We start from the raw sequence: 25838 nt of genomic DNA, 5'->3' as shown, positions 1-25838 counted from the left end.
CCTTGCACTTTGCATATATATATATATATATATCTATATCTATATCTATATATATATATCTGATGGGGAGGTAGATAGCACTCTCAATGGAGTGCCAATCTGTAGTCATGCATTCATCTTCATGAGTTCAAGTCTGTTTTCAGACAGACTGGGTGTGGCCCTTAGCAAGTCAACCTTGTAGACCTCAGTTTCCTCATTTGTAAAATGAGCTTAAGAAGGAAATGACAAACCACACCAGTATTTTTGCCAAGAAAATCCCAAATGGGGTCATGAAGACTTGGACATGACTGAACAACAAGAACAATGGGAGAATGAAACAAAAAATTATATAATGAGTTAATAGAACTTGATATTTTAACTATGTTGATATTAATACATTTAATAAAACATCAAATTTTAAAAAATACATATTCTACTATATATACATATAATATGAAATATATTTATTGTATAAATATGTTTAAAATATATTTTAAAAATCACTTGAGTAGACTTTGATTGGCTCTTCCTTAATCTCACTAGTTTATTTTAGTGAAGGTAAATTTAAGAGAATTGCTTCACAAACTTTTTGGTCTTAGGACCCCTGTATGCTCTTAAAAATTATTGTGGACTTCCAGAGAGCTTATATTTATTTGGGTTATAACAATCAAAGCTTAGTATATTAGGAATAAAATTAAGAATTACAATGAAAAAGGTTTGACCTTGTGGTCCCCTTGAAAGGTCTTGGGAACCGAAGGCTTTGAGAACATCTACTTGAATAATATCACAATTAAAACTTGCTACTGGACCCAGAAAGCCCTGGAGGAGTAAGTGAGGGTGACTTGAACATTCTCCTCTCACTTAAATTCAATTCATTTGTAAATCATGGCATCACCTTCCTGATGTCATGGCTCTCTTCAAGACTGAAGACCAAACATCAAAACAGCAATAATTCTCTTCCTTAGAATGAGAGATAGCTAATTTCCCCCTACTAGGTCTTCCTCAGAAATGCATCTTTTGATCATCGCTAAGGAATCAGAGTGCTCATTTCTCATAGTGTTTATTTCCCCTCTTGATTTTTTCATCTTCAAAACTCTTCTTACATTTTTTATCCATTAAACACATTGTTTAATTTTCCCCTATGAATATCAAAAAGGTACATCTAAGAATTTACCCATCAACTTGATAGCTTTAACATTTTTCTTTCCTATCTTCAGCTTCTTCTGTGAGCAAAGCACATACTTATGATGCCACAGTTCTACCACCTAAATATAGCCTTTGAATCAGAAGCTGAGCTCATTTTGGAGAATTTTCTTACTTCATTTGGTTCATATGCTTTCACTTATGAAACCTGTGAATTTATATTCTTGGTACTCTGCAGTTTAATGAGATGAACACCCAACTTGAAAGCAAATATTTCACAACATTTCAGAAGAAGGTTTTAATTAAAAAGGAAGAAAACAAAACAGAGTCCCTTGAATGAGTGATTATTAACCCCAAGGAATATTGATAGCTCTCCAGAGTTTTTTACAGTCTTTCATATGAAGATTCCTTTGGTGGTTTCCAGTCCTGATTCCACCAGTTATGTGCTAGTCAATGTGTGTGTCTGTGATGGGGCAAGGGGGAACAGGGAGTATTATTGGAGTTTCTCCACTTTATCCAGATTCCTGCCATCCTTTATGTATCTCCTTAGCTTTCCACACATCTTCATAAAAAAGTAACTTTACATACAAAAAGAATTATATATTCACTAGAAGTAGCATCATTTTATGTATGGTATACTCATTCCTTTTTCCTTTTATGCCATCTTGAAATCTTTCAAATGGTTCTTTTACCTTATTCAGGTTTTCAAAGACTCTTCCAGCAGATCTTAGGTTTTCTTAGATTCTTTCAACTGGTAAAGCCTCTAAATAAAGACTTGATAATGAATGTGAATATCTTCTCTTAGAATCAGCCCATGTAATCAGAAGGCTGGACACCAAGTGATGAATAAGTTTTACCTTAGTAGTTGGTGAAACCATCTATGCAAGATACTGTGTCAGTTGTGTTTTGCATTGATGGATTCCATTAATGAAATCATGGATCTTTTAAAAGTATTGAGTTCAATTCAACAAATATTTATTAAGTACCTACTATTTATCAGGTTTGTATTAGGCACTAGGGACACTAGGACAAATGTGAGTTAGTCCCTGTCCTCAAGGAGTTTCCAATATCTTGGGGGCATATATGTTTCCAGATAAGTATATACAAAAATATATTTTAAAATACCAAGTAATTTGGGTGATAGCTTTAACTACTGTGTGAGATGGAGGCAGAATCAGGAAAAGACTCAAGTAGGAGTGACTTTTTAAGTGAGCCTTTTACCTCTTTAGAGAGGTAAAGGTTCCATGAAGTGAAAATAAGGAGGTAAAGCATTCCAGGAATGGGGAGCCTATAGGATCAATATAATATTTTTAGGAGATTTTTGTACCATTAATAAAACATCCTCAAATGGTTAGGTATAATTAAAACCTAACTAATTCCTCTCCTGTTCTTGGGGGTGGAATCCCCCCAACAACAACTCATATTATTTACTATTCCTCTTTTGTACATACTCTGCTTCTGGATTAGCAAGTCTCTTCAGCAAATATTTTCTTTATTCTTTGTTATATCATTGAGCCTCTAATATCTGAAGTTACAGCTTCAATGTGTTCAGCCTCCAGTAAGGATTAAAATAGATATTTCTTCCAAGTTAGAAGTTACAGGAAAAGCTTGATTTTATTTTTCTGGAAGCAATCCTTAGGTAGTTGGAAGGTGAATGAGAAAACATGGCTCCTGCTGATTAAAGATCACCATATAAAAATGTCAAGCTGATTCCACTGGGTTCAATCTTTTGTGTTAAAAAAATAACTAATACAGCTATTGCATATACTTGGCAGATGGACATTCTTTACTTTTACAGTTAGCATATTCTGTAAGAATAGTATCACTTAATAAATTTACAACCCAAAAGATTCAATAAATCAGACTCAAATTTAAAAAAAAAACTATTTCTTTTCTCTTCAACCTTATGAAAGATGTGATTCACTGAAAAAGGTCTCTGTACAAATACATGAAAGCTTCTGGTTTGGTATGTGTTTTGAAAATTTAGAATAGTCAACCCAAGGTGAACAGGAAAAACTGATCACTGAAAGAGGAAATTGAAGTGTGCCACAAAGTAATTGAAAAGTACTGAACCACTTTACAGAAAAACCCATTTTATGTGTATTTAAAATTTATTTTTTTCTGCTCATCTTCCACTTAGATACCTAAAAAAAGAGTGTAAGGGCCACTCAAAGTCTTGAATCAAAAAGTATGTAAGTGATTTGTTTTATCTCTGGAACATCTCTGGAATGACTGAGAACTGGCTGCTCAGCAAAACAGTTCTCAAAAGGACGATCAAACTTCTGAAATTCTGTGTCTCATTAAAATGAGAATAATAAAGTCAGGAAAATAATATGTGTGGAATGTATCCTATAAGCAAAACAACCACAGGCATTTACAGCCTTATTAATTTCTGTGTGATGAACTTTTTCTCTTTGTTTTCCTTTTTTGTCACTACCTAGTTATTTGCTGGCTTCTTTGCCCCCTCTGTGTAATGTGGAATTGGAGTGTTTGGGCCAATGTCTCTTGGCATAATTACTGTAATTCTTTTTTTTTTTTTTCACAGCTTGCTCCAGAGACCAAGGCTGTCATTCACTGGATTATGGATATTCCCTTTGTGCTTTCAGCCAACCTTCATGGAGGAGATGTGGTTGCAAATTATCCATATGATGAGACTCGAAGTGGTAGGTGTTCCTTATACTACTTTCATTAGGCCCATTGATCAAAAGACCCTCTACATGTTCCCAGGATTGTTGGGGAAAATTTCTTTTCATTTAAGGGCTTAGTCAAATCAACTATAATTCTCCCACAAGCTCTAATATTGTACTTGTTCATAATTGTTCTCAAGTTGCTTCATGTACCTTAGACTTGTATAGTTTTTCACTGTTTAAGCTATATTATTGTATTTTTTTTTGATAATCATGGACTAAAAATTTAATTTTTTTCTTGATAACATTTATTTATTTTTCCAACTACACGTAGTGCTAGTTTTCAACAATCATTTCTTTCAAGACTTTATTTATTTATTTATTTTTGGTTTTTTTTTTTTTTGCAAGGCAATGGGGTTAAATGACTTGCCTAAAGTCACAGAGCTAGATTATTATTAAGTGTCTGAGACTGGATTTGAATTCAGGTCCTCCTGACTCCAGGCTTGGTGCTCTATCCACTTGGATAAAGCATCACCTAGCTGTCCCCTCAAGGTTTTGAGTTTTACATTTTTTCCCTCCCTCCCTTACCTCCCTCCTCCCCCTGGCAGAGAACAATCTAATATAAACTATACATATATAACCATGCACTTGATTTGGGATTTAAAGGAAAAGAAATGAAGATCTAGTCTAGGTTTTGGCATAGTCAAATTTGCATATATATATATATATATATATATGTACACATACACACACACACACACACATATATATTTATGCAAGTAAATGTATATAAATACATATGATGGAGTCCCAATTAATGAGCTCCCTTTTTTAATATTCAGATCTGCTCAGAGTATCCTCCCTGGGTCCTTGCTAAAACCAGGAATTCTAACTATGACTGGCCCTACAACCTCTATCTTTTACCTCTTGGCCAAGGTCTTTGATCTCCTGTGTCTTCATTATCAGAATATACTAAATAGGGTTATTTTTTAACATTATGCAAAGATCAGTCAAGTGATTTCAGCACCTGGAATATTCTTTGATATACAATAACCCCTTTTACAAATATTTGTTATAACTCTATTAGAAGGTCTTTCATGGTGGTGTCAACTTCTGACCTCCAGATCCACAACTATTTCTCTGAGATCATTTCTTCTTCTTTCCTCCACTTTCCCTATTTAAAGGAGGGTATGAACAGACGCTGCTTTGCTTGTGTATCTCCCAACTCTCAACCCACTGTGCCAGCACAGTTCCCAATCAAATTCCAACTTGCCTAGGAGAGAGAGAGAGAGCCTATGTTTTATGAATTCTCTCTCAGACCAGTGCCAACCCCAATATTAGGGTGGAGCGAACCCCAACATATACATAAACATTTAAAGAGTTCCTGAAATCTTTCCTTGGACTCCTGCTTTGTGGATTCCAGATTAAAAAAAACACTAATATATCTTTTATATATAGGAGTCCAGGAATAGATTTCAGGGAATCTTTTGTTGTTGTGAACCTATATTGAACAAAGTAACATCTTTTGTTTCACTAACCTTTTGGGTCATTTATAATTCTATATCTATTTTTTTTGCAATTTTTGATGAGTTCAGTAGGTTTCATCAGACTGCCTTGGCTTATATTTAAGTGGTCATATAACTGCCTATAAAGGTTTCTTAGATAAACAGATTATTTCAGCATTTCTTTCAGAGATTTCTTTCAAGAGATATCTCAGGAAGAAAAGGAATAAAATTTTTACTTTTTGTCCATTATCCAGCAGACATTATTTACTTGGGAAATTAGTTGCTTATCTATAAATAGAGAAGAAGAGAAAAATGAATTTCCAAGTTATGGGGTAACTCTCTGTGTATTGTCTGATATGACCAGGACATCTTTCTAGTTTTCATCCATGTTTTGGGGTCATGAATAGTTTATGCTTCCTAGGGACTGGGTCAGTTTCAGGTGCAGAGGGGATGAAAACTTCTTTTTGTTTGTATCTTTTTTTCTTATTTCAATTTCTGCACCAAATTACAGATGGTGCTCATAATGTTTGTTTCTCTCCTATTTTAGTATGGGTAATTGAATGTTCTATTATAGTCACGACTTGGCAGATCTTCAGGCAGAACTGTTAAAAGCAAAAAAGTCAGACTTTTGCTTTCATTAAGCAAGTTCAGATTCTGTGCCTCAAGGAATAGAACTCTTAAAGTTATTAGTCTTTTTATATATATTAATTTTAGGTGTAGCTTGCATAAATGAGGAAAAACTGAGTTATAAAAAGAAGGGTTAAATCAACATTGAGAAATAACATCCCTAAGAAGTTCTAGAAAGTTCTAGAAAGAATAGGTCAGCTGCTCCATTGGAAAAATGGTAAATTCTGGAGTTAATCTGGGATTCAGGTCAACTTTCATAGTTATATCCAGATATGACTCAGGTACTAGGAGTTTGATCCTAGCTAAACTGCATCAAATACCCTTCAGGATATTGAAACTCCCTAAGAATGTATGCATTTCTGTTACATTACAGGCAAAATACACATTGACTTTTTCAGATTAATATCTTGCTGCTTAAGGATGCTCTCTGCTATCTTTTGGTTCTTAAGGACCTTTGTAGAGACAACTGCCTGCAAATCAAAGAATGATCATTGTAGAAAGTGCCTAGGTCCAGCTAGGTGTGATGGTTCATGCCTATAAATTCAGCTACTGGGGAAGTTGAGGATGATGAATCATTTGAGCCAGGGGAGTTCTGAGCAGCAGAATAGGTCTATGCCCTGGTCACCAGGTTGCTTAAGAGAAGCAACTTGCTCAGGTCAGAAGCCAAGGAACCAGAAGGAATGGATCTAGATCAGAAACAGAGCTGATCAAAACTCATTTGCTGACCATTTGTGGAATCAGGTCTGGGATCAGAGTTTGCACTTCGATTCTGGGAAAGATAGGGAGGCATTGTTTCTTTTTCAATACTTTAAGGTTCATTTTTTTGTTTTGTGCCTAAAAAAGAAGTAAGCCACTGAGAATAACTGCTTTCTCAGGCAATATAAAACAATCTCTCTCTACCTGAATTCTACTGATTTTGCAAGAGGAAGGATGGAAAGTGTTCTTAGTCTGAATTTTGAATAAGTCCCTTTGTACCTTACCAACTATATGACCCTGGGAAAGCCAGTTTATTTCTTTGCACTTAATTTCCTTATCCATGAAATGGGGACATCATACACCTCCTACCTCTCTGGATATATGGAAAGAAAGTGCTTTATATACTTTAAGACAGAGGTGTTAAAATTGGACAGGTAACAACAAAACTCCCAAGTTTGTCACAAACCAGATGAAAATATAGCTAAGAAATTTTACAAGTATAATAAAATCAATTTATTTAATAAACTACAAATATAAAATACAAAATATACATTTAACAAAATAAATATAACAAGTTTAACAAAATAAAAATATAATATAACATAGATAATACCAATTTATAATTTTCTAAGTCAATATGTGACTTAGATCTACCCAGGTATGTTTTTATTTGAATTAGAATTATTTTATTTTGCCTAACATGCATGGACTTGTTTTCCAGGTAGTGCTCATGAATATAGTCCTTGTCCTGATGATGCTACTTTCCAGAGCTTGGCTCGGAGCTACTCGTCCTTTAACCCAGCTATGTCTGACCCTAATCGGCCACCCTGTCGGAAGAATGATGATGACAGTAGCTTTGTAGATGGAACAACCAATGGTGGTGCTTGGTATAGTGTACCAGGAGGTGAGTTTTCACTTACCATTCCATAGTGAATTTGTTGAGAAATAGTATGGGGTAGTGTATAGAGTACTGGGATTTAGAGCAAGAAAAGAACTGAGAACAAAAGGATTAAGGAGATGTGTGACCATAAGCAAATCCCTTAGGATCTTTGAACCTTAGATAATTCCCTAACATTTATTAACTAAGTTTTAGATGAGATGTGTCTGAGTAAAAATTAGTTATGTTCTAAATGGTTAAAATTGAACAAGTTTCAAATTTTTAAAAATCTTTAAGGAATAAACTTATAGACCAGCAATTCTTACCTCAGAACATTTTACACTCTTAAAAGTTATTAAGTCCATCATCCCTAAGAACTTATATCTATTGATATTTACTATGTAATAAATTAAAATTATAATGGAAATAGTTTTGACCTCATGAAAATGTCTTGGAGGCCACCCCATCAGGGCTTCTTGGACCACACTAAGAATCACTGATCTAGATTGTTTGTGTGTGTGTGTGTGTGTGTGTGTGTGTGTATGTAAGCAGTTTTTTGAACAAAACCTAAAGATCTGAATGATTGAATGAATCCAGGTACATTTTGCTCCAGTACTGGGGTGATGACAAAAGCTACACAACTGAAGAGCTATAATATGTACTTTGGAGAAAGATCAAACAATATTACAAATGAAACTGTCCCTATCAATTCATAGTAGACCTTCTCTGTGGTACTGATTTTGGTGAATGCCAAGCATCCTTAGTTTCAGTTATGCTTTCACGGTATGTTTGTGATAGATTTTGCATATTTATGGATGCAAAATAATGAAATAATTAAAGATACTATAGGAGAATTATATATTGGGTACCTCTGATCTTTGGCAGTAACATGTAGCCCCATTCTTATTTAGTTCCAGGAGAGCTGGTACATATACATTGTCTCCCATCTTCTATGTCTGGAACTTTCTGAAGTTCCTTTTCTGAAAGTAGAACACTCTAGCTGATCAAGATTCTTCTCTTCCAGTGGAGATTAAAGTTGGGATTACAGGAGTTTGAAAAAAAAGTTTTTTCCCTTCAATTCTAAGAATCTAAGACCTACTTGGTTTCTCAAAGTGCAGTCCTTGAAACCCCTTGCAGTTGTTTTCATGGGTTCATTCAATGATTTGAATTATATCTCAGGCAAATCTATTATTGGAGTTGTCTGACAGGGTTGCCTCAGCCAAAGAATTCATCACCAAATGATGAGTAATGGTGATGAACTGTGTACTAAGTAAGACCTGTTCCTTAGGAAAATTAGTCTGTCTTGTCACATCTACACTCAAAATCTTTCCGACATGATAGAATCTGCCAGTGTTTATGCTTTTCTGGCATTGCCTTTGATAACGCCAGTTTATGCTAAGCTCACAGTGAGGTATACTTGGGTTAGGAGTACAATGGGCAGCATGAATGGGTTGCAATTTGCATTACGAAGGGAACATAAATTGCAGTCATCTGAGTCATAGCTGAGTACTGACTATTTCTTCCTGATAATGGCTCTTGTTTGTTTTCATTTTATCCTTTCAATTTGCTAAATCAGAATTAGTTGAATTGTTCCTTAGGAGTCCAATGCTTAAGGGATTTCTTCTAATTTGAAAGATTAAACTCTCAGCCAAGCTATAGTAGCTTTCATACAGCACACAAAAGCTGCTTTCTCTGTTGTCTGATTTTGCCATTGTTTAATAGATATTATAGTAACAGAAATATAGTCATTCATTTTTGATGTTTGGCTCTTTGTTACTCAGTCATTTGTTATATTTCATTAAACGCTACAGCAATTCCTCAATTATACCAATTTTGTACTTTGAGGATAAAACATTTAGAAGACAGATTATTGCCTGTGTAGTATTGTCTATTTGTTTATACAAATTAATATGTAGGTATATATGCATATAACAAATAGAATCTATAGTGTGCTAATTGGCATTATATGTATGTATGTGTATATATATATATGTATATATATATATATATATATATTGCTTTATAGTTTAGAAAGCTTCTTCACATACATCACATACATCCTTTTTAGTGGATCATTTTCCAGCTACATATTAATTCTCTCTATTCTAATCCAATATTCCTTAGATCCTAATTCCCCCTTCAGGCTATTATCCTATGTCTCTCCTCTCTTCATTGCTGAACTTGTAGAACAACTACTCTGTATTTATGGTCAACACAATCAATCAGTCAACAATCATTTAAGCATCTACCATGTGCTAGACACCATTCAAGGTTCTGGGAAATGCACAAATCATATCAAGTTCTTACTTTCAAGAAGTTCTTTATCAGTTACTTATTACTCAACCCATCTACCCCATCATTCCCCTGAAAGTGCTCTCTCACAGGTCACCAGTCCTCACTCTGATGTGCTGAGTGCAATAATCTTTTCTCTGTTCTATTCATTCTTGACCTTTTGGCTACCTCTTCTTTTTAATATTGACTTTCATGGTACTATTCTCCTCTAGTTCTTCTTTCACTTATCTGACTACCACTTCTCAGTCTTCTTTGCTGGTTCATCTTCCTCTCCCTGATTCCTAAATGTGGTTATCACCAGAAGCTCAACCCTTGATCTTCTTTGTTATACTCTCATCTAATCTGTAGAATGTTCATAGCTTCTATTAAGCTTATACTTCCCATTTGCCAAGCCTATGAATCATATATCCCACTTAAACTCTTCTCATCATTTTGGTTCCATATTTCACTTAGAGGTTCTGGCAATACTTCAAATTCAAAATGTCCAAAACAAATTCATTATCTTTTCACTAAACCCTGTACTTCTTCCCAGTTTCCCTGTTTTTGTGAAAATCTTACAATCTTATCTCAAAAACTTCATTCATCTTTGACTCTTTTCTGACTCTTATTGTTTATATCCCATCAATTGTCAAATCCTGTAGATCTTTTTTGCCATCTTACTGGGCTCCTTACCTTCTTTATTTTATTTCCATAACATAGCACAATAAAAAAGATGCTTGTGAATAAAACTGGATTAACTTGCTATTCCTTCCACATATAATAACAAAATTATCAAGTAAATTTCTTTTTTCTTTTTTTTCCCTCTCCTCAGCCAATGTTTGAGATGGCTACCACCAGACAAACATATGTATATACATGTAAAATTATTCTATGTATATTTCTATTTATTAGTTCTTTCTCTGGATGCAGATAATATCTTCCTTCATATGTTTTGTAAAGTTAATTTGGGTATTTATAATAGACAAAATTACATTTTCTCCAGGTCATTTTTAAAACAATATTGCCATTTCTACAGATGTTCTTTTGTTCCACTCGTTTTACTCTTCATTATTTTGTGCAAATCTTTCCATGCTTTTCTACAATCACTGAACTCATCATTTCTTAAAGCCCAGAAGTATTACATCACAGTCATATATCATAAAAAAATTGTTCAGGCATTCCCCAGTTGATGGGTGTTACCCCAATTTCCATTTATTTGTCACCACAAAAAGAGCTGCTATAAATATTTTAGAACTTAGAAGTTCTTTTCCTTTTCCCCCCAATCATCTTTGGAAATGGACCAAATAATAATATTGCTGTATGAAAGGTAATGGGTAGTTTAAGAACTCTCTGGGCATAATTCCAGATTGCTCTCCAAAATGGTTGAATCATTTCACTACCAACAGTGAATTAACATCTCAATCTTTCTACATTTTCTCCATCAATTGTTACTTCCCCCTTCTATAATTTAAGCCATTATGGTAGGTATAAAAGTAACTCAAGGTTGTTTTAATTTTTATTTAATAATCAATAATGATTTAAAGCATTTATATATGACTATAAATTGTCTTTGTTTCTTCATTGGAAAACTATTCATCTATTTTGACTATTTTTCAATTGGGGAATGACTTGTATTCTTATATATTTAATGAAATTCTTTATGTATTTTAAATATAAGACCTTTATCTGATAAACTACAAATTTTCCCCAATTTTCTGCTTTCCTTCTAATCTTGACTATATTTGTTTTATTTATACAAAACCTTTTTTTAATATAAGGCAATCAGAATTATTTATTTTGCACCTAATTTTTTTGTCTCTCTCTTGTGTACTCCCAAATTGTTCACCTCTCCATAAGTCTGATAAGTAATATGGTCCATATTCTAATTTTATTGAAATCACTTTATATCTAGGTTCTGTATCCATTTTGACCTTATCTTAGTAAATAGTGTGAGACAGGGGTCCTTGCCTATTTTCTGTTTTCCAGTTTTCTCAACAATTTTTAGCCAAATAATGAATACTTTCCCCCCAATTTTAAGTCTTTACACTTGTCAAATACAAGATTATTATGTTTATTTGTTGTTGTAAATTATATGTCTACTCCATTCTGTTGATCTACTTTTTTATTTCTTAGCCAAAATTCTCCTTGCCGTCTTATATATTCTCTTTCTAATCTACCTAAACCCACAGTTTTTGGATGTATTTCACTAACTAGGTCACTTGACTGCCAGAAATCTCTAGTAACTCTCTATTGTCTCTAACAGAAACTTCAAACCCTTACCGGCATTTAAAAGTCTCTTATAACCTAACTCCAATCTACCTTTTCTATCTTTCACAAAGCTTTCTTTCATGTATTCTATATTTTAGCCAAGTTGGTCTACTAGGGATTCTGAATCTTCATTGCTCTCATCTGCTTCTTTGCTGTCAAGTCACTGCCTGGGATACATTTCCTTCTCACTTTTTACTCTCAGAATCTTTTTCTCCCTTTAAGGCTTATGTTAGGGGCTTCTACCTCTTGCAGAATGCCTTTTCTGATCCTCCTACTGAAAGAGGTTTCTCCCTTCTGAAATTTTTTCATAATAGGTATGAAATAACTCAGCTGAATTGAATTTAAAATACTTTTCCTTTCTTCCCCTTCAACCTCAGAATTTTATTCAGTTGCTATTTTTAAAAATATACTCACCACCATTAATTACTCATTGCCATGGGCAAAGTCAGTCTTGAATGCTTAATTTAAAAGGTCATATCTGTATCACATCCTTATCACCTAGACTTGTCGGAGGGCAGATCAATAGAGAACTCCTTTCCCTTCTTATTAACTCATTCTTTTGTTGTCCTGTAAGAAATTCACACTGATGGTGTGTAACTGAAAACCCAAGACTAATATCCAGTCTATGTTTTATAGCACCATATAATTTTTTCCTATGAACTTTTTGTGTTTGTACACAAATCTCAGAATGGAGCAGCATTGGAGTGCTCAGAATAGGGTGAGAACATTTTAAAAGAAATAAATTTTCTTTTTTATTGTGAACTTAAGCATCAATAAGCACAAAAATTTCAAAATCTAAATTATAAAAGACTTATTTAAGACTCTGTGAACTTCTTTTATGTTCAACTTGTTAAAAAATTTGTGCTTATCAACCTCTCATTATTTTAACATGGTAGCAGCTATTTATTTGTGTCCCTTTCAGAATCATTTAGAAAATTATTTTTTGCACATTTGTCACCATTTATCTTTTTTAACTCCTGAATAGAAACCCTCTCTTGCAACAAATATGTATTGCTCTGTAAAAGAAATTAATATGTTAGCTTTGTCTGAGAATGGATATCTCACTTTGCATCTTTAATCTATTATCTGTTAGTCAAACCTAGGAGATAGGTTTATCAGTCTTTTGAATTCACTATTACTCACTGTTTTGTTTGGAATATTCCACAATGCCAAATCACAGATTTTATTCTCTTTGAGTCATTTTTCTATTTTCTATTCTTTTTCTTCCCTAATTTTTCCTTCACTCATCCTTTTTTCCTCTTCAAATCATAGCTGCTCCAATTTTCACATCTAGGTTCTCTCAGTTACAAAAGATCCTTCTCTTCTGGTTTTGTCTTCTTTGCTTTCTGTCCTTTTTCTTGCTTCAATGTCTGTGCAGTTCAAAGCAGAGATGTACTCCTAAGTGAGGGAGAACACCAAAACAACAAGGGCAGCCAGAGAGAACTTGATATATTCCAAATTCTCTTGAAATTTATAAGTAAAAAGAGAATAGAGAGTATACTTCAAATAACTATGTAGCAGAAATGTATAAGGACAGGCTTTCTCCAGTTTATATACCTTCTCTTTAACAAAGCCTGATTTCATGGAGAAATTTACATCAGAGAGTTTCCAGGAGTCAGAGGAAGAAGAAATGCTATCTGAACCCAGGTTGAAAGGACCATATTTCTTTGAAGAACTTGACCAAATGTTACCCAGCAAATAGAATAACTGAAAAACTTATTATCATTGATATTCAGAAATGGGAAATAACCTTAAAAGCTCATAGTCAGTATGTGATTGGAGGTCAAGCAAAGTCAAAGAGTATTGATTGCTTATGATGTGCCAGGCACCTTGCCACATAGGTACAAAATAGTCAAAGAGAGACTTTATTTCCTTTATAATTTCCAGAAGGGAAGTTTCTTTTTTAGAGAGTTTAGAAAGTTTTACTTTCACCAAAAGTAGGATTATCACAGCTTGATTTAGAAAGAGGCAGCATCTGCTTTGGTTAAGTGATGTTTTGCTCCGTCTGTCAATGTCTGAAAGCAATCAATAAGTATAAAAGTTAAGATAATTATATCCTTATCGTTTGGTCCCACCCTGAAAGTCTTCAATCTCCAGATTTCTCCTGCCAATCTCTGCATTGGATCCAGATCAGTTTCTCTAACCCAGTGGGTTTTAATAGTCTTTCTTCATCATGTAAAATTTTTTTGGACTCAGTGGATGGATAGAGCTGGACCATTGGCATTTCCTTAGCCCAAGGTCTGCTGCATTGATGTCTGTTGATTATCGGATTGATGCCTGATACCCAATCCTCATAGTCCTTCACCGAAACAGTCCTTACCTTATAGAATTACTCTCTTACCTTTGTATGGTGATGAACTCTCATGGGTTGGAAAATGCAGATAACCAGTTTTGCCATTTTCCTTACATTTTTCATCTATTTCCTTTTCTCTGTCCTTGGAGCACATGCTCAGATAATTTTTTTGTTAACCCACCTGGAAGTAATTGGACTTCACCTGGTCTCTATTTTAATTTTTAAATGACATACAGTTTAAATCAGTATGTATCCTATAGTAATATTATTAGGAAAGAGCCCAGGTTTGATGTGGTCTCATATTTGTTATTATGCATATGCTTCTTTTAATAAGAATAATATAATTTTTATGCAATTTATTTTCAAGTTCTGGGAAGTTATCTGTAAAAATATCATTGTCTATAAAATTGGTACACTATTAGGTTAATAATATCATATGCTAATACTCCAAAGGTCTCTGAGCAAAAGGATGTGATTATTGCTTCCAGTAATGAAGATAGCAATGCTCCTATCCTTGCCAATCTTATGTGATTCATATTTATGACTCCTTTTAACAAGGAAGCCTATCAAATGGGTTAACAGACTTCCTGGCATTTTCTTGATATCCTGAAGATACCTGGAGGAGCTCAGTTGCTTTCCAGTTATCTCTTGCTTTCCTTATATGCCATCTTTCTTTTGATCATAATATTTCTTTGCTTATTTCCTTGAGGTGTCAAGCATGGCCACAGACCAGTTGTACCCACATACCCCTGAGTGGGGCTCAATCAGATTAAATGTAACTGGGAAATAAAATGCAATTGGAAAATATTTAACAAAATAAATAAAAATACAATTAGACATATATAATGTTAATAAGTTGTTTTCTAAGTCATTAAGAGGTTTGAGGGGTCCCTTATATAGGATCTAGTTTCTATTTGAGGTTGACACCATTGCTTTGCACCATTTCTGCTGGTAATGTTTTGTGTCCTTCCCACACCCCACCATATGCATCTCCATTGTCCTTTGGGGGTATCTCCAACTTCAGGTCATCAGATACATTAATGTTGCCTGTCTTGAAGCCACATAGTATCACTTGAGGACTATTGGTGTTAAAAGGAATATGGGCCCTTGTTCCAGAGAGAAGTTCAAGGATCTTTAAGAACTGAGTGAGGACATTTATCTTTTTTTTTTTTTTTTTTTTAGTTTTTGCAAGGCAATGGGGTTAAGTAGTTTGCCCAAGGCCACACGGCTAGGTAATTATTAAGTGTCTGAGACCAGATTTGAATTCAGGTACTCCTGACTCCAAGGCCAGTGCTCTGTCCATTGCACTACCTAGCTGCCCCCGGACATTTATCTTAATGAAGAACTAATTCCCAAATTGAAGAAAACTGTAATTCTCTATAACTCTCCAAAAAAAAATCAGTAAATTGGACTCAAAGTGAAATTATTCTAGTTACATCTGAAAGCTTCTAGCTATTACTCACTCACTGCAAGATAACTGGTTTGCTGAATGAGGCCCCTGCTTCTATCAACAAATTCATTCTAGTTTGGAAGCATAAAGATAAAATGAAGTTTCAGATTCTTCCCTATGTATCTCGAAGTATATGGTATAGTGGAAAAAGGATTAAACTAGGAGTTCAGATGGTTGGATTGAATTTCAGCCATGATGCCACTATGGACAAAGTCACTTCACCACCCTGATCATTGTCAAGTGAAGATAATAATACTTGCAGTATCAGAGATATATCATATGGCTTCAATAGCTCTGGATGTAGGGTCAGAAGAGCTGGATCCAAATTTGATTCTATTACTTCTTGTGTGTTGGGTAAGTATGTTATTTTAGAAGAGCTTGAGTTTCCAGAGTTGCGGAATGGGAACAATAACACTTTTGTTTGTTTTTAAATTATCAACAAACATTTTTTTCCCTCCCTATTCTTACCACCTCCTGACAGAGGTGATGGTCTAAATTTGCTGAATGAGCTATACATTTTTAGATATGACCAATGTGAGATTCATTTGGCTTAACTCTGCATATTTGTTACAGGAGTTTTGACTTTTTTTCCTTTTTTCCCAGTGGGGGGGGAGAGGAATAATATTTATACTACCCAACTCAGAGCTGTTCTGAGGAAAATCCTTTATAAATTATAAAATATTGTAAAATGGACTATCATTACATTTATTATTATACAGTTTTCATAAGTTATACATTTTGTGGGGGCAGCTAGGTGATATAGGGAATAGAGTTCTGACTCTAGAGTCAGGAGAATCTTAGTTCAAATCCAGCCTCAGACAATTGCTAGCTGTATGATCCTGGGCAAGTCCTATAAGTCTGTTTCAATTGCTTCATCTGTAATATGAACTGGAAAGGAAACGGTAAAATATACTCCAGCATCTTTGCCAAGAAAATCCCCCAAAGGATCTGCACAGCAACAGCAAAAACAACAAACACATTTAGCGAAGCACATTAATATTTTACATTAATAGAATTGCATTTAGCATAGACTCGGCAACCTCCGGCCATATATTTGATAGCATGTTGCCTGTTCAAGGACTCAGGTACTTCTGCCATTTACATTCTCAGTGTATTCCAATATATATTTTCTAATAACTGATCCTCCCACGGGTCAAAAGAACCTTGGAGATTATGTGGAATCTCTAAGATTTCTTCAGGAACTTCAGATTATATACTATCTCTCCATTTTAATGGATAGAGTGGTAACTCTAGAGTCAGGAAGTCTCATTTTCCTGAGTTCAAATCTGACTTCAGACACTTACTAGCTATGTGACCCTGAACAAGTCACTTAACCTTGCTTGCCTCAGTTTCTTCATCAGTAAAATGAGATGGAAAAGGAAATGTCAAACCACTCCAGTAACTTTTTTTAAAAAACCCAAATAGGATCATGAAAAAATCAGAACCATTATGTAATAAATGATTATGTAGAATTCTAAGAAAATAATGCTTCTTTCTAAAATGACAAATATTCTTTTACAAAGGAAATTCAGACTGAGAAAGGAGGCTTGAAGTTCCTTCCAGGAGCCTCCCTAGCAGCTTCTTGCAAGTTTTCCATACCTCCCTTGCCACTGATTATACAGCAGAACGCTTCTTGTGGTATTTCAGGTCTCAAACTGTGGTTTCTCTCTTTGATGTTTTGACAGGCATGCAGGACTTCAATTATCTCAGCAGCAACTGTTTTGAAATTACAGTGGAGCTCAGCTGTGACAAGTTCCCCCCAGAAGAGACTTTAAAGAGCTATTGGGAGGATAACAAAAACTCACTGATCAATTATCTGGAGCAGGTAAAGCGAGCGAGTGCATTATGAGATCCGTGGCCTTCGGACATGCTAGATGTTGGTGCTCCAGAGCTAAGAAAGCATTGAATTTGGTTGACCCAAGTCCTATTTGTTTTCTTATTTAAAAAAAAATATCAGGTGGCTAGGTGGCGCATTGGATAGAGCACTGGCCTTGGAGTCAGGAGTACCTGAGTTCAATTCCGGCCTCAGACACTTAATAATTACCTAGCCGTGTGGCCTTGGGCAAGCCACTTAACTGCAAAAAAAACTAAAAAAAAAATTATCACAAGCCCTATTTGTTTCAGATTAGTCCTCTGAGGAAGGACAACATTTTTTGGGGGTGGGGGTAGGGTGTCATCATATGTGCTATTTGAGTTGATGAAAGAGATAAGTATAATTTGTTCAGTTAATATCCCCCTTATCAGAAATTACTTCAGAAAAAGAAATTTTCTCAAATGACCCACTGGGATCTAAGGCCTGTCTGCCCCATGCATCTGCCATACTGTTCTCCACCCAAAATTCTATTTCTTGATAGTTCATTTGCCCAATACAAAATGCTTTCTTCTTCTAGATATACCTGGGGTGTTCTGCCCACTACCCCACTACTTTTGTCACTGTAGGTGGTGATAAATCCAGAGTCCAAAAACTTCTGACTCCCTTATCCTAAATGCCTTGCACACCCTCCTGTTCTAAGGACTGTATGATCACTACTTAGTCCTAGAGCCAGCCTGCAGCAAAACTCAAAGTTCAATATAATAATGTAATCTTCATTTTTGGTTTTTTATCCTCAGCACCTAGTACAGTGACTGACACTTATATACTTGATGAACTGTATTACATAAAAGCATTTCCATGACCAGTCCTTACTAACCACTTCTTTACTTACCAGAATATGTCAGATATCATTGGTGCTTTCTATTTAGCAGGTAGACATTTAGCATTTCAGAGATGTCCCTTGAGTAAGGTACTTTTTGTATATATTTGAATGTCTACAACTGTGTTGATCAGATGATTTGAAATGTATTTCAAAATGACTTGTTCCTTATTTGGAGAGAGACTGCTCATACCCTGTGCAATAGATGTTATTATCAATTATTTTACAGTTGAGAAAACTGAGGCAAATAGATATGTACTCACATACCTAGGTAGCTCTTATAGCATACATTTTGGTGATTACTGCTATCATGGGTGAGGGCAGTTCTTCTACCATATGTGAAACAAATAAGGATGGGCATGCTGTAGTAGAGTCTTTTCTTGTCCTTGATAAATTGCTGGCAGTATCTTTAAAGAACCATAAATTACTTGGTAGGGGATAGAGGGATGGGGAAAGCAGGCACCTGAAGAATTTGGATTTGGAGAAATCGAACAGATATCCATTTTGTTCAGGATAGACTTAGGGGTTCACGTGACCTTTCTTGATCTTTACTAAAAAAAAAAGTAAACTGTAAACTTGAGAACCTTTGCCATTATATCCCCAAATCTATCACCATGATGTATATTTAGCAAATATTTGTTGAATGAATGCAATCAGACCTGAATGCCAAAGGGCTCTGTAATCTCTTCCCTTCCTCAGGAAGAGGAATATGTAGCCTCAAGTAAACAAACTTCTAATGCTTCTCCAAAATACTATTTTTCTTTGATAATCCTCAAATAACTCATAGTCCATTTATATGAAAAAATACATTGAAATTAATTTATATGAAACTATATACGTGTTCCTTTCAGTTCCTGCTCTGAATAGCTTTGGGCTGATTTGTCAGTTTGGCTATAACTTGCTGCTCCATTATCAATAGCCAGAAAGTACATGATACCCCCCAAAATGATGCAAAACAAAAATTCTTCTCTACCTCTCCCTGTCCCTTGTTTCTACTTCCTCAAAATCATAATCATAATCATAATAACAATAATTTCAGCAATGGCAGCATGATGCTATAGAAAATGCTCAATTTGAAGTCAGGACTTTTGTTTTTTGACTCTGAAAATTATTACTCATATGATACTAATATAACAACCACAATAATAATAAATGACTTTATATAATACTTACTGAGGTTCTGCAACAAAGTGCTTTATAGATATTTCATTTGATTTTCATAACAACCCTGAGCAATAGGTGATATTATCAATTTCATTTTGCAGTTGAGAAAACAGGCAAATAGAGTTAAATGACTTAATTAAGGTCACTAGCTGGTAGGTGTCTGAGGCTATTTAAAATCAGGTATTCCTGACTTGAGCATCACCTAATTATCATGTAGAATTGGGCAAGTTCCTTTATTTACCTTGGTCTCAAATTTCTCCTCTGTAAAAGTAATAGGAGGTAGACTAGATGATCTCTCAGATCCTTCCAGTTCTTAAGCTGTTTGGCATCGAATAGAATGCTGGGCTTGGATCAGGAAGTCTTGAATTCAAATCTTTCCTCAGACATTAGCTGTGAGAGTTTGGGCAAGACACTGAGTTTCTCTATGCCTCAGTTTCCTCATCTGTATATTGGGATAATACCTCCTGGGGTGATTATAGGCTAAAGTGATACAATATTTTTAAAGCTCATGGACAATTTCACTAGAGAGTTTATCTCAGAAACCAGGTAACAGATGAGTGAAAAGCGAATGAGTGAAGAAGTGGATAGAGGATGACTAAACCTTAGGTTTTTAAGATTAGGGTAATCAAAAGTAGTAGTGCTATCTGTAACAAATTCAGGTTAGGAGAGATATAGTATGCTAGCAGGAGGAGATGGAAAGATAAAGGCACGATATTTTTTTTTTTCATAGAAAGACCTGAGTATATTTATAGAGAAAAGGGAAGAGACCCTTTATATATTTGAAAATGAGGAAGGGAAGGAATTACCAGTGGGATAAATTCTGAAAGGAAGCTAGAAGGAATGGAATCAAGACACTAATGTTGTCGCTTTGGCAAGAAGAAAAGTAGCCTCACTTTGTGGTTGGGTCAGAATAGAAGGTTAGTAATCCTAGAGAGGTCAACAAGTGAGGAAGTGTTTATTAAGCACCATATGTACCAGATACTGTGAAAAATGCTGGCGTGGGAAAGGCAAAAACAGTTTTAAGATGACAAAGAGGGGCGAGGAAGGGACTCATGATGGATGATCCCAAGTTTTCTAAGTAAAGGAAGAAGTGATGTTATTTGCTAAGAGAGAGGAAGGTGATGATAACATTTGGGGCTTGAAGGGAGAGGAGATTTGGAAGGAGGCCATGACTCTTCAGGATCTTGAAATGCTTGATGCTTCAGGATCTTGAAATGCTTGATGCTAAAGGATCCTAACATGAACCCGTTATTTGGCCTATTAGCTTTCCCTTTCTAATCAAAGTAGAGGATTGATAGAAAGCCTCCCCCCCAAAAAAAACCCAAAACCAAAAAAAATTCCTAGTTTCCTGCTTTTAGTTTTCTGATCTTTTTTTTTAAATTGAATCAACAAGTTAACTGTATTTTGCTGACTTCCCAAAGAAGTCTTTATATGCTATATTTTCAGATAATTTCTGATGATATATTTTGTGGTTCTTGATCTTCACAGGTTCACAGAGGGGTTAAAGGATTTGTTCGAGATCTTCAGGGTAAACCTATTGCTAATGCCACAATCTCCGTGGAAGGAATTGACCATGATATCATTACTGGTGGGTGGTCTCTGCTTCTCTGGAAATTTTTGCCCCCTCTTAGCAGCCTTTCACACAGAGCATAATTGTTTATTATTGTAATTATAAAACACATTCTAAGAAAAGCAGCTGGGGTTGTTCCAACCTCTTAATTAGGTACCTGAGAGAGGCTGTACCTCCCCAAGGCTAGGAAACTCCCACATGGGAGACAGATGAAGTTGACTCAGACCTGGGACAGCTGCTGAATTGGGCAAGGCAGCAGATGGCGCTCGTTCCTTAGAATTAGAGTGGATAGAGGCGGTCAGCGCTAAGCAGGGGTGATTGACTTCTATAGAAGACCCAGGAACTTAGCTCTTACAGGTACTTCATGGCACTTGAAGCAGAGAAAAAAATGATTTGATTTTCAGTTTCCTTCCCCTTCCCAGTCTTGAGTGAAAATGTTAATAACTCCTGAAAAGGCAGGCAGGAAGTCAGGCAGGAGAACATGAAGACAACACTGAGACTCATCCTTGAGGATCCCTGAGAATCCTCCTTGAGAATTCAAGAACTGACTCTGTTTCAAGACAAATCAAAACAAAAACCAAACGCTGCCCTTGATAAACTTGAGTCCAAGGAAGGTTGTAGAGAAGAGACAAGTTAAGACACAAAAGTTCTGAATAGCTTTTGGTTTATTATTCAAATTTCCCGTTACTACATTTGTGCCTCCCCCAATTCCTTCCATTCCAGACTTTTTTTCATGCCCATTTCTCTGTCTCACAAAAGCCATCACAGGATTTTAACATCTGATTTCTAGTAAGACTTTTGATTTTTTTTTAATCATAGAAATCCTGATGCCATTGCTGGAAAGCCTTATCTTTTACGATATTTGTGACAACTGTGTTAATACAGTGTTGGTTTAATGTAGGTTTTTTGGTCTTGATCTACGGTTTTGTCATAGGAGACTCCCCTCCATTGATGCACATAAGTGATTCATCCATAATTGATCATTTTAGAGTTGTCCAAAGATGTTTAGAAATTAAATGACTTGCTCATGGTCACCCGGCTAATGTAAGATGCAGAATTTGAGCCCATCTCCCTGACCACAATGCTGTCCACTTTGCCACAGTGTCTCTGAGTTAAATGTTAGAATCTGCAAAAGAGAGGAAGCTGGGTGATGCAGTGGATGGAGTACTGGCCTTGGAGTCAAGAGGATCTGAGTTCAAATCCTACCTTACAAACACACTAGCTGTGTTACCATTTGTCTTGGGAAAAAACAAACAAAAAAGAATCTGCAAAAAACCTGTATTTGCCTAGTCTCTTCCTTGGAGTTTTAAAACTGTCTACAAAAATGAACTTTAAAATAGATAGGTAATGAAAAAAATTAAGTGGCAGTAAAGCTAGCACCCCTTAGCCAGAATAATTAGCAGCCTCACATAAATACCTTGTGATTTGATGATCTGTTTTTCTACACAGCTAAGGATGGTGATTACTGGAGACTTCTTGTGCCTGGGAACTACAAACTCACAGCTTCAGCTCCGGGTTACCTAGCAATAACTAAAAAAGTGGCGGTTCCTTATAGTCCTGCTGTGGGGGTAAGTAATTGCTGGCCAGTTCAACTCCTTTCAAGAGGAGAAGTTCTTGTCATTATCTGTTGGTTTTGGAAGAAATGCAAAGTTGGAGACATTTTTTGCCAATAGGACATTTCATGTTTTTTGAATACCTATATGTTAAGTGCTCCTGGAATATACTGTGAAATAATGAGGTGCAAGTATTTATTCATTATAGAGGAAAGAACCCTTTTCTATCTTGGGGAAGGGGAAGGGATAATGAGGACAAGAGGAGCACTTGTCTTATTGGTCCTACAGTGGTAGCAATTGACTTTTTTGTAGTGCATGCTTAGGGTTATGAGTTGGCCATCTGAATCAGTAGGAAAATGAGCCACTCCAATAACAAGGGGGTCTTGTATGCATAGAAGCTCATATATGAATACCTGTGTTGTTCGTGGAACATGATCTCTGAGTTTTCCAAAATGACTTGAATTATATGTGTGTATATGAGTTTATTTTAAAATGAGAGACAAGTCAATGAGGTGGACTGACAGGAAGTCAGAAAGACATGAACTCAAATTTTTCCTCTAAAACCTATTACTTAGGTGACCAACTCACAGTCTTTCAGAGTCTCAGTTAGGAAGCATGTACAATGGAAAGAGCCAATCTGTATGAAAATTCCAGATCTGCCATTTATTACTGATATGACTGTCTGTACAAAAAGAAAGTTGAGTTCAGTGTTAGTTAATTAACTTCTAAGACCCCTTCCAAATCTCTTTCTTTGATCCTGTGAGGAGGTTCCCTTCTAATGCTAAGTATATGATTCTAAGCTAGGCAGGAAAAACAAAAAGCATAGTGAAAATTCCAAGTCGTAGGCTGGGAGAAGCCTAGAGACAAGATGGCAGATTGATAAAAGATCCAAAATAGAGTGACTTTCAAGGCCCTTCTATTTTCTAGATAATATTTTCTATCTTTGGGTAATCCTATAAAGTCATTATGTACAAGCACAGATTCAAGTAATAGAGCCATTAAAAGGAGACTAGAGCTATTAAATTACCATATTTTCCAATGTCTAAGATGCACTTTAATTTTGGGACCCGAAATTTGGAAAAAATGTATTACATAAAAGTTATTAAAGTCAAATTCAAGGATCTGCTGCTTATAGCTTTCAGGCATCTTTTGGGCAAGTCTGGTGCCCAAAGACACATGCTTAGACCACTCCATTTCATGAACCTAAAGCACCAGTTGTGTCCTCCTTTGAAATCAGTAACTTCTTGTCCATCAGCAATTCTTCTGGGCTCCTGCTGAGCCATCTTTGTGGACACAGGAATTCCACTTGCCCTTTGCTCTTCCATCCATCTCTTTAACTCCCTCTCTAACTCAGGTCATTTGGCTGCTTTGCCTCTCCTGGTCTTCTTCTGCCAGGACATTTTCAGTAGGGTTTCTTCTTCCCATAACCAGTCTCAGGTTGTTTTCTCAGTGGGAGGAGGATCAGACTGATATTCAGCAGCATAATTTCCATTCACTTTTGCAAACTGGCTCACTTTGAACTTGAATTCAGCATCATATGAAAATCATTTCTGAGCCATTTCTGGGCAGAACATGGCAAAATGTCACCTAATATAGTGGTAACAAATGCAAAATAATGAGTGCAAAGACAGTAAGTGAAAAAAATGAGAAATGCAAATAAAAAATATATGATCACTGTAGAAGACGCTCCCAATTTTTAGACCCCAAATTTTTCAAAAAAGGGTGCATCTTATACATGGAGAAATAGGGTAATTCTTTAGAAATTAGAGCTATAAAAGGGGGAAAATTATTCTCAAGGTAAATTTTTTATGATTTTGATTTTTTTTTACCTCTTTAAAATGTGCCCTAGTAAGTGAACAACATTTAGTGCTCTTTCTATTCAGAAAATTTTTATTAGACCTCATTCTCTAAATCTATAAGATTGCTATTGCTTCTTGGTTTTGCTAAGAAAAAAAGAAATCTGTAGCTTATCAAATCACCATTTTCTTCCCTTCCTCCTATAGGTTGATTTTGAATTGGAATCATTGTCTGAAAGAAAAGAAGAGGAAAAAGAGGAATTGATGGAATGGTGGAAAATGATGTCAGAAACTTTAAATTTTTAAGGGAAGGTTTCACTTGATTTGCTGCTTTTAATCTATTATATGTTAACTTAGTATGATGTAATGTGGAGTCTATTTTAGATTTTGTGCAGTTAAAATATTTAACTTTGATTTATTTTTTCCAGCAATCATTTGAATATTAATCAGTATCACTTAAGCATAGATTCTTAGATAGAAAAATAAGAGTTCTTGATTGATTTCCTCCTGTTATATCCTGTTCATTTTTCCTGCATGTAAGATGCAGAAAAATTAACATGAACTCAGCAATCTGAGCTGAAATGCAATACTCTACATGTTATTTACAATCCTGAACTTTCAGAATAATTCTGTCTTTTAAAAAATTAGTTAAAGCCCAGAGAATAGAAGTATTTGGTGGTATCTATGAATGAGGTCTGCTCCGTATTAATCATGTTGTCAATGTTATTGCAAAGGTACATAGGAACAGCCTGGTATTGTAAACCGTATGTTGCAAGAGTTGAAGTCCAGTATAAAATGTTGTTTGTTTCCCTTATGACCAGCTATATAAACCTGAGCTTGTTAATGCATTTTTTCATAAGATGGGAAAGTATACGTTTACTGAGCATTTTTTTATGAAAGGAACCGACATTGATCTAGTGTGTGTACATATGGGGACAATGCAATTTTAATCTTTTGCCTGTTAATGATACTTCAAGACTGTAAAGTTTTTCTTGGTTGCTTATTGACCCTGAAATGGCAATTTGAATGAATAAAGAAAAAACATACACACTACAGGTTGCATATGTGACTCTTTTTTCCTTCCCCTAGACATATGATGCTAGGAATCATATGGTTGTATAGTTGTATGACCCTGGACAAGTCAATTAACTTCTCAGTGCTCTAGGTAAGTTTCTAAAACTAAAAGCTACAGAACACCATAGACTTGCATTGGTAGTCAGGATTTATGTATCTGGCAGTTCTCTGTAGCAAAGAAATCACAAAACTAGTCCTTATGTTATTATTCCAATGTTGTATACTAAGTGAATTTCAGGGCTTGGAATCAGG

General features: G+C 35.3%; 1 protein-coding gene across 1 annotated transcript in view; it reads left to right on the top strand.

The window, feature by feature from the left end:
- CPE (carboxypeptidase E) overlaps positions 1-25580 on the top strand; it is a 115476-nt gene extending 89896 nt beyond the window's left edge. Inside the window, exons 4-9 of the mRNA XM_074229007.1 lie at positions 3668-3789; positions 7303-7481; positions 17422-17561; positions 21082-21181; positions 22613-22731; positions 24720-25580. Of these exons, the coding sequence (XP_074085108.1) occupies positions 3668-3789; positions 7303-7481; positions 17422-17561; positions 21082-21181; positions 22613-22731; positions 24720-24818 (759 nt within the window). The 3' untranslated portion in view covers positions 24819-25580. The remainder of the gene's footprint in view (positions 1-3667; positions 3790-7302; positions 7482-17421; positions 17562-21081; positions 21182-22612; positions 22732-24719) is intronic.
- Positions 25581-25838: the final 258 nt, after the last annotated feature.

The sequence above is a fragment of the Macrotis lagotis genome, chromosome 3 (genome assembly GCF_037893015.1).
Source record: "Macrotis lagotis isolate mMagLag1 chromosome 3, bilby.v1.9.chrom.fasta, whole genome shotgun sequence".
NCBI lineage: Eukaryota > Metazoa > Chordata > Mammalia > Peramelemorphia > Peramelidae > Macrotis > Macrotis lagotis.
The sequence above is the reverse complement of the archived record's forward strand: the minus strand, read 5'-3'. Positions and strand labels throughout refer to the sequence as shown.